We start from the raw sequence: 13,906 nt of genomic DNA on the forward strand, positions 1-13,906 counted from the left end.
CACCATGAACATAGGAATTGGGGGATTAGCTTACCAAAACGTGAATTTAGAGGTATTATGGTATAGGTATGAGGTGCCCACCCACCAAAGCTCCTATGTAAATTCAGAAATGTTCAGAAGTAAGATGATTAGATTATGAGAGCTGTCACCTAAATCGGTAGATTTTTCCATTCAGTGAATCGATCATTTGAAACCACTACTATCCTGAGTGGTGACCATAGGCAGGTGGGGCATGGCTGGAGGAAGTGGGTCACTGGGGGTTGCGCCTTTTAAATTTATATTTTGTCCCTGGTGAGCAGAGTCTCTGGCCCTCCCCTCCCCTCTCATTCTCTCCTCTCTCTCCTTCTCTCTCAGCCACCATGAGCTAAGCAGCTTTCCTCCACCATGCCCTTCGGCCATGATGCTCGGAGTAATGGAGCCTGGTGAGCATGGAATGAACCTCTGAAACTGTGAGCCAAAATAAACCCTTCTTCATCTAAGGTGTTCCTTTTTTTGGAGGGAGGGGTGCCCAGGGGGGCTTAACCACTGAGCAACATATCCAAGACTTCTATGTTTTATTTAGAGACAGGGTCTTACTAAGTTGCTTAGGTCCTTGCTAAATTGTTGAGGCTGGCTTTGAACTCACAATCCTCCTGCCTTAGCCTCCCAAGCCACTGGGAGTATAGGCGTGCACCACTGCACTGGCCCTAAATTGTTCAAGTTATTTGGGGCACAACAATGTGAAGCTGACTAATACAGGGGGACATTCAAATCACAACAAGGGCCTTCATCCTAGAGTTATTACAAAGAGTAAATGGAAGCCGGGTGCGGTGTGGAACGCCTGTAATCCCAGCCAAAGCTGAGGCAGGAGGATCGTGAGTTCAAAGTCAGCCTCAGCAATGGTGAGGTGCTAAGAAACTAAATGAGACCCTGCCTCTTAATAAAATACAAAATAGTGCTGAGGATGTGGCTCAGTGGCTGAGTGCCCCTGAGTTCAGTCCCCAGTAACCCCCCATAAAAAAAGAGTAAGTGGATATATACCAGAATACAATGTGTGACCCTTGAGAGGATGTAACTAGTGGTAGCCAGGCATAAATGCCCTAGGTTTGATCCCCAGCATGGGGGAAAAAAAAATCAATGTGTGGCCCTTGATGGGGATCTGGTTTGAAAAAAAAGAGAGAGAGAAAGCAATTTAAATCAGTCTCTAGAATATCATCTCGTGTGGTGATACCATCTGTTTCTTTGGTACTAACAAAGGAAAATGCTTGTACTCTTAGGAGATTGTGCTAAAGCTTCAAAGGAAAGACTCTTAGGAAGCTAAGGGAGGAGGATCACCGGTTCAAGGCCAGCCTGGGTGACTTAGCAAGACCTGGTCTCAAAACACAAAATAAAAATGGTCGGGGACGTAGCTCAGTCGTACAGCTCCTGGGTTCAATCACCAGTATCAAAAAGAAGGCCAGGGGGTGTGTTTCGTCAGGTCTTGGACTCACAGTCAAAGGGCCCAACAATGAGAGAAAGTGTGTCTGCACGGAGACAGAGAGGAAGAGCAGGTACCATGCTGGACCCAGGGAGGGCATCTGTGGGACTGGTGTAAACTCCTTCCATTTTTCTTAATGTTTATAATTTGGGGGAGAAAATAATATGTAGGGCAAGGTACATCAAGCCCCCTGCACAATGCCTTGCTTGGCATTATTTATTTAATAAAAATATTTCAAGCCATGGGGACAACATCAGCCCAGAACCAGGGATGGGCATGGCTGATCTGGGGACACAGAAAGGGCTTCTAAAGGGCCAGACATAAGCATTAAATGATCAACAAACATGTGAAGGTGGTGACAGTTCTGAGTGCTATGAAGACGAGGGATGAGAGACAGGGCACCCGGGGTGGGGTGGGTTGGAGTGTCACACTGACTTAGGAACCCCCTGACCCTCTGAGCAGGTGGCTGTGGGCTGAGGAGGGGCTGTGTCAGGGAGCTGGCTGTGCAGAAACCCCCAACCTGTCCTCATCTGTGTAGCCAGGGGCCCTAGCAGGCTCCAGGTTGCCACAGGGGAGGGGGATGACATCAGACAAGAACCAAGAGTGGGCTGTTTGCTCCTCTCTGGGGAACGGAGCTGGGTTTCACTTACCCTCTTGGGGCTCTTCAGTCTGAACATTCAGACAGGTCAGATACCATCTGCCTCCCTTGACCAGCAAACTCCATGGGGCTGGGGCAGGAGAGGGGACATGGGTTCTTTCTGGGCCACTTCCTGGAACCAGCCAGTGACCTGGAACTGGCATTGGGGGGCAATCTCAGTGGCGCTTTAACTCAGGGTCATGAGTTAATCCAGACACTACTCAGGAACATCATTAACAAATGAAAAGACACTCAGCCTCATCCAGCATTTCAATGCAAGTTGAAATTCAATATTTGCACCCATCAGTCAGGTAAAGACTAAGAGGAGAACAGGCCTCTCGCGCCTTGCTTGCTCAGCCTCCTGTGGAAGAGCTACCCATCCAACTACGACCACTCAGCAATTTCATTTCCTTTTTTTCCCATATTTTTATTGGTGTACTATAATTATACAAAATGATTGGATCTGCTGCCATATATTCATACATGGACGCGATACCATATAATTTGGGCTGTATCACCCCCACTGTTCCCCCTTTCCCTTCCCGCCTTCCTCCCCCGCCCCCTTTCCTCCACTCCACATCTCCCTTCAGTTTTCAGGAGACACCCCCGCACACCTCTTTCTTTTCCTTTTTCTTCTCTGGCCTCCACATATGAGAGAAAATATAGGACCCTTTCTGAGTTTGCCTTATTTCACTTAACATAGTGTCCTCAAGTTCCATTCATTTCCCTGCAAATCACAGAACTTTGTTCTTCTTTATGGCTGAATAAAACTCCATTGTGGGGCTGGGGCTGTAGCTCTGTGGTAGAGCACTTGCCTAACGCTTGGGAGGCCCTGGTTTGATCCTCAGCATCACATAAGAAGAAATAAATAAAGGTATTGTATCAACCTACGACTAAAAAATATATTTAAGAAACTCCATTGTGTATAGATACCCATTTTATGTATTGATTCATCCATTGAAGGACACCTTGACTGGTTCTGTTATTTGGCTATTGTGAATTGTGCTGCTATAAACAGGGGTATGCATGTACCACTACAGTATGAGGACTTTAATTCTTTAGGATAAATACCGAGAAGTGGTATAGCCAGGTCATACGGAAGTTCCATACCTAGTCTTTTGAGGAATCTCCATACTGATTTCCATAGTGGTTGTATTGATTTACACTCCTACCAATAGTGTAAAAATATTCCCTTCTCTTAACATCCTTTCCAGCATTTATTATTACTTGTATCCTTGATGGAATTTATTATTGTTTGCATTCTAACTGAAGTGAGACAAAATCTCAGTGTAATTTTGATTTGCATTTTCCTAATTGCTAACAATATTGAAAATTTTTCACATATTTGTTGGTCTTTTGTATTTTTTTTTTTGAGAAGCATTTATTTAGTTCATTTGCCCATTTATTAATTGGGTTAATTTGATTTCTGGTGTAAGCTTTTTGAGTTCTTTATATAGTCTAAGAACTAATCCTCTGTCAGAAGAGTAGCTAGCAAATATTTTCTACCATTCTGCAGGTTCTGTCTTTACATTCTTTTTTTCAATATTTATTTTTTAGTTTTAGATGGACACAATATCTTTATTTTATTTTTATGTGGTGCTGAGGATCGAACCGAGTGCCTCACACATGCCAGGCAAGCGCGCTACCACTTGAGCCACATCCCGAGCCCTGTCTTTACATTCTTAATTTTCCTTTGTTGTGCATAAACTTTTTAATTTGAAGTCATCCCATTTATTAATTCTTGGAATTACTTCCTGAGCTTTAGAGGTCCTATTGAGAAAATCAATATCTGTGCCTACACTTTGGAGTGTTGACCCTAAGTTTTCTTCTAGAAGTTGCATAGCTTCTGATCTAATTCCTAGGTCTCTGATCCATCTTGAGTTGACTTTTGTTCAGGCTGAGAGATAAGGTCTAGTTTCATTCTTCTACATATGGATAACCAGTTTTCCCAGCACCATTTTATTAAAAAGATTGTCTTTTCTCCAATGTATGTTCTGGGCATCTTTGTCAAGGATCAGATGACTGTGTCTGTGTGGGTTTGTCTCTGTGTCTTCTATTCTGTTCTGTTGGTCTATGTGTCTGTTTTTATGTCTGTACCCTGCAGTTTTTGTTACTTCAACTGTATAGCCTAATTTGAAGTCAGATATTGTGATGCCTCCAGTGTTGCTTTTTTGACTTAGAATTTCTTTAGCTAGTTTGGCTCTTTTTATTCTTTTTTTTTTTTAAATATTTATTTATTTTTTTAGTTATCGGCAGACACAACATCTTTGTTGGTATGTGGTGCTGAGGATCGAACCCGGGCCGCACGCATGCCAGACGAGCGCGCTACCACTTGAGCCACATCCCCAGCCCCCTCTTTTTATTCTTTCAAATGAATTTTAGGATTCTTTTTTTCTAATTTTGTGAAGAGGGTCACTGGTATTTTGATGGGGATTCCTTTGAATATGTATATTGTTTTTGGTAGAATGACCATTTTAACAATACTAATTCTGCCTATCCTTGAACATGGAAGGTCTTTCCATCTTCTTGTGTCTTTTTTGATTTCTTTCTTCCGTGTTCTGTAGTTTTCATTGTAGAGGTCTTTCACCTTCTTGGTTAGATTTATTCCTAGGTATTTGTGGGTTTTTTTGAGGCTATTGTGAATGGGATTGTTTTCCTGATTTCTTTCTCAGCAGAATCATTACTGGTGGATAAAAAAAGCTATTGATTTTTGCCTATTGACTTTGCAACCTGCCACTTGGCTGAATTTGTTTATTAGCGCTCTCAGTCTTCTGGTAGAACTTTTTGGATTTCCTAAAATAGGATCATATCATCTGCAAACAGGGATAATTTGACTTCTTCCTTTCTTATTTTAGCAATTTCATTTCAATGACCCTATTCTGAAGTATCATTATAGATGAGTTTTTTAAAAAATAGTGTACACAGATGGTCATTGAGTGTAATTATAACATTATAATTACATTTAGCACCATTGTAATCATGTCGCCTGCCTGGAAACACCTCAAATGTCCACCAATAGGAGACTGCTTTAAAAAATTATGTATAGGTATACATTTAATAGGAGTGAAGTTTTGGAAATAGAGATATATATAGAAAGAGATAAAATAACAGTTTGGCTAGTGTCTACATTTCTAAAAATCCAGTAGACTTGATATTAAAATGCTAATAATGGAGATCTCTGGGGTGTGAAATACTGAGGTGCTTCATTTTCTACACGCTGTAGTATTTTCATTTTTAAAATATTTATTTTAGTTGTAAATGGACCTTTGCTTTATTTAAACATAGTGCTGAGACTCAATACCAGGGCCTCACACATGCTAGGCAAGTGATCTCCCACTGAGCCACAACCCCAGCCCCAGGTAGTATTCAAGTTTTAAATCCCAAGAGTATTGCTGCCGTGAGCAGAAAACAGGATTTTTTAAGTGAGGGAAAATAAGAAGAATGGAAGGAAGGACTGCAGTAGATACTTGGGGGTTCACTAGCATAGGACCCCCACCCCTTGAAACATTTGGGTAATTCACCTATCTCAGGTGTCCCATCACAGCATCTGTAAAAGGCCTTCTGACCTGGGGGCTGCTGCAGCTATGCTACCAAAGGCCCATGAGGACAGTGCCTAAGCCTAGCTCTCACCCTAAAGGAACCCAAAGAAGCCTGAGGTGGGACTTAGTTTTCTGACACCCAAGATTGAGTCATGAATATATACTAACATGAAGCAATAAATGGGGAAGGCATGGGAAGGACACTGGGCTTCTCAGGAAACCCATGGAATTGAACAAATAAGCCAAAGGATGGGCTAACACCAAGGGAACTCTGGGGATCTGAGGGAGAGTTTGCAGACCATCTCCCTATATCTGCTCCCTTGGGAGTTCTGACACTCCCAGCTCTGGGGCTCTTAGATCAAGTGCCAAACCCCTGAGAAGGAGAATCTGATTGGCCAGCTGAGTGAGCCACAGGGAAAGGTGTGTGGCACCTAGTACAGACAGGCCCCAGAGCCCTCCCAGGGAGGTGGTGACCTCTGGAGTTGGTACAAGTTACCTCTGGAGAAGCAGCTTGTACTAGTGTCTTGGGGCTGCCACAGCACAGTACCACAGCCTGGGTGGCTTAAAGAGTGGAAGCGTAGTCTCTCACAGTTCCGGAGCCAGAAGTTCAAGACCAAGGTGTTGGCAGAGCTGGTTCTTTCTGAGGGCTCTGAGGGAGGATCTGTTCCGTGCCCCTCTCCTAGCTCTAATGGTTTGTTGGCAATCTTTGGCGTTTCTTGGCTTATGGAGGCACATCCCAATCTCTGCCTCCATGTCTGCCTGGCATTTTCCCTGTGCAAGTTCCTCCATGTGCAAATCACTTCTTTTTATGTCAATACCAGCCATGGATTTGGGGCCCACTCTACTCCAATATGACCTCATTTCAACTAAGTACATCTGCATTGACCCTATTTGCAAGTAAAGGCACATTCTGAGGGACAGGGAGTGAGGACTTCAATATAGGAATTTGCTGGAATCAGGGGAGGACATCATTCAGCTCACACCATAAATGTTACAGCTTAACTCGGTAGAAAGTTCTGGGCTTGGGAATCACTGACTCGGGGTCAATGAGAAACCTCTGGCAGCCACTTTAGGAAGAACCAAGGAGATGGAAGCAAAACCAGGAAAGTGTGGTGTTAAGAAAGCCACAAATGAGCAGGGGTTCAAACAGGAGAAATTACATAGAAAGCATCAAAGAGCTTCTGCTAGATTTTGTGGTGCCCTTTGCAAAGAGGATTTTGACTAGGAGGTGTTTAAGGTGTGCTTGGGACATGATGGAAACAGAGAGAAGGGGACAAGCGGACAGTCTCTTGTTTAAGATGTTGGTTGTAACAAGGAAGAAACAGGTAGGGTCTCAGCTGGAGGAGGACACTGGGTCCCAGGGGGAATTTAAAATTTGAGCCTGTTTGGAGTTGGGATGTAGCTCAGTGGTAGTGTTCTCCTAGCATGTGTGCATGCTTGAGGCCTCAGGTTATATGCTCAGTATTGCAAACACACACACACACACCTTGAGCATGTTTAATGATGATGGGAATGAACCAGGAAAAAGGGAGAGAGAGAAGATAGATGGTGATGGTTGGGTGTGGTGAGGCAAGAGGATATAAGTTTGAGGCCAACCTTAGTGACTCAGCAAGACCCGGTCTCAAAATAAAAAGGGCTGGTGAGGTAGCTCAGTAGCAAAGCAGTCCTGGTTCAATCCCTAGTGCTGAAAAGGAAGGAAGGAAGGAAGGAAAAGAGAAGGGAGAGGAGAACAGAGCAGAGGAGAGCCGGCTACCACTTGAGCCACATCCCCAGCCCTCTTTATTTTATTTTTATGTGGAGCTGAGGATCGAACCCAGTGCCTCACGCATGGTAGGTGAGCGCTCTACCTCTGAGCCACAACTCCAGCCCCTTGTTTTGATTAGTTTTTATTTTTATAATAAACTTTATTTATTTTTTATAATAAACTTTATTTTTTATAATAAACCATAAATATACAATCTTCTTAAAAGTATACAATCTTCTTAAAAACTAAATTTTAACTTAAGAATATCCATAAATATTTTCCTTTTGGAGAAAGTGGAAACATTATCAGTGAGTTTCTAGTCTCCTCCCCTACTCTCCCCAGTCCCCAAACAATCTACAATAAAATCCACTATTTATCAGTTTGGTATGAAGCATTCCACACTTTTTAAAATGCATATATGTAATATCCACATCAAATACACAGTCTTGGCATTTAAAGGAATTAAATATAAGATGTTTTCATATGGCACTTGTGCTAGACATCTCTCCATTATTTTTCTCATGGAGCCTACATCCTTAAGAGTAGCTTTTTTAAAAATATATTTTTAGTTGTAGTTGGACACATATCTTTATTTTATTTATTTATTTTTATGTGATGTTGAGGATCGAACCCAGGGCCCCACACGTGCTAGGCAAGTGCTCTACCACTAAATCCCAGCCCCAGCCCCCCTGAAGAGTAGTTTTAACTCCTCCTTTTTTTTATATGGGGACTGTATCACTAAGCTACATGCCCAGCAATTGTTTTCCAGGTACTGGCAATTTAACTGAGCCGCGTGGGGGGTGGGGGCCCTTAACCAACTGAGCCACATCCCCAGCCCTTTTTATATTTTATTTAGAGACAGAGTCTCACTAAATTGCTTAGGACCTCGCTAAATTGCTGAAGCTGGCTTTGAATTCCCATCCTCCTGCCTCAGCCTCCTGAGTCGCTGGGATTAAAGGCCTGAGCCAAGTGCACAGGGCACTTTAACACTACTCCCTTAAATTCTATTCCCCTTCCCTCAAATGCCGTTCCTAAAACCACTCCAGCAGAAGTCTCTAGAACAGAAACTCAACTCTTGGAACATATTTATACTGAAAACTACCCCTTGTTTATCTGAAATTCAAATTTAACTGAGTGGCCTGTATTTTATCTGCTAACCTTGGGACTTGGACTTTTGTTAAAAATACCAGAGGTCTCATCTGTAGGCATGATTCAGTAGGTCTGGAAGCCGCCAAGCCCAAACTCTGGTTTCTGTTTGTGGTGCTGGGAATGAAACCATGGGCCTCGCAGACGCTAGGCAAGTGCTCTATTACTGAGCTACATCCCCAGCCTCCAAGCCTGTATTTTTAAAACCTGATTCTGATCAATCTGCCCCACCAAGCTGGTGGGTGCCGTTCGTGCCTGGCCAAGCCTCTAGAGCTGCTGTGATCCCACTGCAGCCAGAGGGAATGCACTCAAGGGTGGTGCCCTTTCCTCCCCCTACATTGTGGGGATAATGAGTGGCTTTCTGCCACTTTTCCGCAGGCCGCCCATTTTCCCTTGGACTCACGGATTTTTCTAAGTTCTTAGGATCCAGAAGGGCTAATCATTCCCCGCCCAAGCTGTAACTTTCAAAATCCCACGGGGGCAGAGGGCGGGAGGGGGAAATGGGTGGAGCAAGAGACAAAGAAAGGGGAGGAATCCGGCGGGGCGCAGGGTTCCCTCCCAGACGCCTCAGGCTCACTCTTCTGCTTTTCTCCAGAGAAAGATCCACTCTGCCCCGCGGCCCCGCCCTGCCGCTCCTGCCAGTGACCTAAACTATTAAGGCGGGGTTGGTGTCCTGCAGGAACGCGGCCAACAGAACTTAATCACAGCCAATTACAGCGAGGTCCTTAGAGAGGGGCGTGGCTGGACAACTTCAGCTCCTAACTGGACCAATCCCGACCCCGGAGGCCAACGCTGTTTCTACCTGGGCCCAGGTGCGGTCCTCTCTGCATCTCCCGGTGGCTCAGAGCGCAGGATGGAGCGTACGCAGGAGGCCTCGGGAGGAGGCCAAGCCGAGGCTTGCTTCCCAAAGGAGCCCTTGGGAAGCCAGATCCCCGGGCCAGCTCAGCCGCACGTCCCCGCTGAGGCGCAACAGCCTGAGAGTCCCGAAAGCAGCCCGAGCCTGGCCCGGGTCGTGAAGGAGGCAGCGGGCGCGGGCCAGGACCTTCCAGATGAGAAGAAGCTGCCTCCACCTCGCCCCGGGCTCCTGAGGGTACCGCCACTCAGCCTGGGTTACGGTGCCTTCCGCCGCCTGGGGTCAGCCAGCCGCGAGCCGCCTTCGCCTGGCCCCTCCTCGGCGGAAGAACCCCGGGATGGCGAAGCAACTGGATGCGAGCTGGTGCCCTGGTCCACCCCTGGTGAGCAAGCGCCCGGCCCTTGGGCGCCCATGGAATTGCAGGTGGACGTGCGTGTGAAGCCCGTGGGCGCGGCCACCGGCAGTCGCGCGCCCTCGCCCGCGCCCTCCACGCGCTTCCTCACGGTGCCGGTACCGGAGTCCCCGGCCTTCTCCGCCGTTCCTGCACCCTGCAGCGAGCTCCGTCTCCGGGCGTCACGTTGGGCCGCTGCTCGCCGCTGGCTGCTACCCAGACCGAGAGTGACCACCACGTGGAGCGCCAGGACAGCCCGGCCGAAGGGCGCCCGGGCTCTCCAACGTGTCGCTGCCGCTGCCAGGAGCAAGGACTGGGAAAGGAGGACGCGGCGCTGCTGCAGCGTGCTGGGATGGACGGTAAAAAACTGCCCCGGGCGATCACACTCATAGGTAAGTGCTCACTGGCGCCAGGAGTCGGCGCTGCCAGGTCGGGGTAGGTGAGGCGCGCGCACGAGAACACTGCAGTGGAGGGACTGGTGCGCCCGAAGGCTGTCCTGATGCCGCGACCCCACCTGCTCCCTCTGCCTTCGAGTTAATAAATTTTGGTCTACCTAAATGTAATTCAAAGTGTTTGCGATAAAAGAATACACAAAGAACCTTCCCCACCCACAAAGAACTTTCGCATTCCTTCTGAGTGTGCCCATCATCTTCCAGAAAGAGAGGTAGATGAGGGGAAGTGATGCAGGATCGCATGGCGGTGGTGGCCAGGGCAGGAACACAGGCTCCAGCCGGGCCAGAGCCCACAACCCTGCCATGGACGGAACTTTCCAAGGCCCGGGCTCCTTCCTCTCCGTTATATTGCGGAGTGTGGGCCTCCACTTATCCATTCAGCACGTACTAAGTGGAGACCACGGGTATATGCTAGGGTATATGCCTGTGTGTTTTTGTTTATGGAGGTGTGGAGCGCTTGGCACAAAAATGGGGAAAGCCCAGAAATGATGTAAACAACCCTGGATAAGGAACCGGTCGGGAGTGGTTGGTGAACTTGGCCGGGCCAAGCTTGCTGAAGTAGTTATCTTAGGACTTGAGATGGGAAGGGCTCCTTCTAGGGCCAGATCTGCAGGAACAGAAGCCAGGAGGGGTTAGAGCCCTGCCCAGCAGGCAACCTGCCTGAAGCTCCAGAGATGTGATATGGAAAGGTAGGAGGAAGCAGGAGATCTGATATGGAAAGATAGGTGGAGTCAGGCACCAAATCCCAAGGGGTTCCCCGGTTCTCAGATATGAGGAGCGTTGCAGACTTGGTTCACTCGGGAACTTTTGCAGCCTTTGGTCTGAGCACATTTTCTACATGATGGACTGTTAGTTTTCTGTTACTATTGTAACACATTTCCACACACTTAGTGACTTTAAATGATACATGCTTATTTGCTTACACTTGTGTACCTGGGAAGTGTGATGCAGTCAAGATGCTGGCAGTGACGGGGCCATGTTCCTTTCTGGGGGCTCCAGGGGAGATTTCCTTTCCTTGCCTTTTACAGTTTCTAAGGGCCAGCGTGTCCTTAGCTCATGGCCCTCTCTGTATTCAAATTCAGCAGTGTTAGGCCGAATCCTTCTCCTGCTGCCACCTCTCTGACTCTCACATTCTTCTTCCTCCCTCTTCATGTATAAGGACCCTCATGATTGCATTGGGCTCACCCAGATGATCCAACACAATCTCCCTTTCTCAAGGTTGGCTGATGAGCGACCTTGATTTCCCTTTGTCGTGGCATTAGGACATGGACATCTTTGGGAAGACAGTATTGTGTCTACAATGATATCAGTCTATACTTTCTTTCAGATTCTTTAAAAAAAAAAGCCATGACTAGGAAGGGTAGCCTGAGAAGGAAGAGCCAGTGAGGCAAGGTGACATGGTCGGGTTTTTCGTTCTAGAAAAAGGGCTCTGACAGGGTTAGGGATGTACAAGGCCCTGAGTTCCATACCCAGTTATCCACACCCCTCCCAACACACACACACACACACAGAGAGAGAGAGAGAAAGTGAGCTCTGATAGCATTATGGAGGAAGGCTGGGGCAGGGATGAGATTGAGGCAGGGGCGCTTAGAAGGCAATAGCAGTGGTTCAACAGGAGATGATGAGGCTTGATCTATGGCAGAGGCAAGAGGGAGAGCTCATGAGACAGAATTCATGGGCTGGACCCGTGATCAGATGAAGGTAAGCTAACTGGGTGAGTGGCAATGTCACCCCTGTTTCTGCCTTGGGTAACTGGGTAATGGATTGTGTATCCTTCCACAGTGGAGAACACCAGAAGAGGTGTTGTTGGAGAAATAAATGAGAAAATGGCTTCGGGACCTCCCAATAGAGGTGTCATTTAAAGGAAGAGGAAAAGGAGCTAGCCACAGAGACGGGGCGTGGGGAGCTATAGAAGGGAAATCAGGAGACACAGAGAAAAGGGGGAGTTTACGAAAAGTGTGGCCAATAGTATCAAATGTGCACTGAGGCTTCAGGGAAGAGGCAGTTCTGGGGCTGATTAGGAAAGTTACCACAAACAGTGATCACTTCACGTCACCAGAGGGTATGAAGCAGAGTGGGTGGCAGGCTCAGATGCCAGACAGAACCTATTGCCAGGTGGGTGCCATCCTTGGTGCTTTGGTTTTTTCTGGGAAATGGGAAGTTAAAGAACTGAGGCTTGGTGTACAGGATTCTTCTCGGATGAGGAGCTCTGCTGAGTGGTCTCTGCCTGTGGGAACAGGCTGGTCACCTCAACAAGAAGGGAAAACGAAGGTGACTTACCCAAGCCAGCATGATGATGCCCCATCCCAGCCGCTGCTCATTTCCTCGTGAACTTAGAGGAAAGAGTCACCCTTGAGAGCATCGGGGATGTCACTACTTGGTCTCATCCCTCGCTTACATAGGCAGGTGTCCCAAAGGAACTGTAGAGGTGTAAGCAGAGGCACCACACACAGAGTGTTCTGACTGGCGGCTCTCCTCCTGCAGGCATCTGGCAGGCAAGAGGAGAGTTTGCAAAGCTTAAAGTGAAGAAAGGGCTGGGGCTGGGGCTCAGTGGCAGAGCGCTTGCCTAACACGTGTGAGGCACTGGGCTTCATTCTCAGCACTGCTTATAAATAAATGAATATAATAAAGGTTCATCAACATCTAAAAAAATATTTTTTGAAAAAAGTGAAGTAAGAGCTAGATTTTTCAGATGAAGAATATTCTTCCTTCTTGGTTTGGAGTCACCTTCTATGATCCGGAGGCCAGCTTAGGTGTCCCTGTCACATACTCTCATTGTCCTTGCGCTTCCCAACAGCAGCATTCTTCACTCAGTTTAAGGTTGCCTCCTTGTAAATGTCCCCGCCGCGGGGGCAGGGAAGGTGACAGACACCCTGGATCTTAACTCCTGGCACCGGGGTCTGCTCAGAGCATCAGTCCATGGCGGAACTTCTTAGTCCCTGGCCCTCTCTGGAGAAAGAGGAGAGGGAGTTTGATCTCAGTCGTTGTCGTGGGTTGGCACACCAAGGTTTGGAGGAGGGTGTGAAGGACCCCTCTCAGGAGTCCCCGTCCAGGCAGAGGGAAAACATTCAGAGAGCAAAAGCACAGGCAGCCTGGAGTAGCCTCGAGGGGGAGGGACTGTCGGGAGCAGAGGCAGCAGGGATGAGGGGTCTTCTAGAGAAGAGAGCAGCACAGGAACTCAGGGGTGATGGAGGTAAGAAGCAAGAACTTGCTGTCTTCAGTGCCTGGAGGAAAGCAAGACAGGAACACATTGATGTCCCCAGGTGGAGAGAGAGGCAGAAGTTTACCCAACGTCCATGACACAAAAGCAGGCATCTCACTGGCATGAGCCCCTGGGGCCCCTTAGTATTTGGAAGTTTGTATAATTTTTTAAAGATGGCCCCCAGCTGGGCCTGGTGGCTCATGCCTGTAATCCCAGTGACTTGTGAGGCTGATACAGGAGGATCGAAAGTTCGAGACCAGCCTTAGCAACTTAGCAAGACCCTGTGTCAAAATAAAAAATAAAAAGGGCTGGAGATATGGCTCAGTGGTCAAGCACCCCTGGGTTCAATCCCCAGTACCACCACCACCCCAACAACAACAAAAAAATGTTTATAAACTAAAAATACCCATTCACTCACTGTCTGAGCAAAATATATAAAGTAAATATAAATAGACCTGAAAGGAGCAAAAAACAGCAATATAAAAA

General features: G+C 47.2%; 1 protein-coding gene across 1 annotated transcript in view; it reads left to right on the plus strand.

Moving 5' to 3' along the window:
- The first annotated feature begins 333 nt into the window (after positions 1-333).
- Klrg2 (killer cell lectin like receptor G2) overlaps positions 334-13,906 on the plus strand; it is a 24,074-nt gene continuing 10,501 nt past the window's right edge. The window contains 3 exon segments of the mRNA XM_015493772.2: positions 334-422; positions 9,118-9,904; positions 9,907-10,158. Coding sequence (XP_015349258.2) covers positions 9,376-9,904; positions 9,907-10,158 — 781 coding nt within the window. The 5' untranslated portion in view covers positions 334-422; positions 9,118-9,375.

The sequence above is a fragment of the Marmota marmota genome, unplaced genomic scaffold (assembly GCF_001458135.2).
Source record: "Marmota marmota marmota unplaced genomic scaffold, marMar, whole genome shotgun sequence".
NCBI classification, from domain to species: Eukaryota; Metazoa; Chordata; class Mammalia; order Rodentia; family Sciuridae; genus Marmota; species Marmota marmota.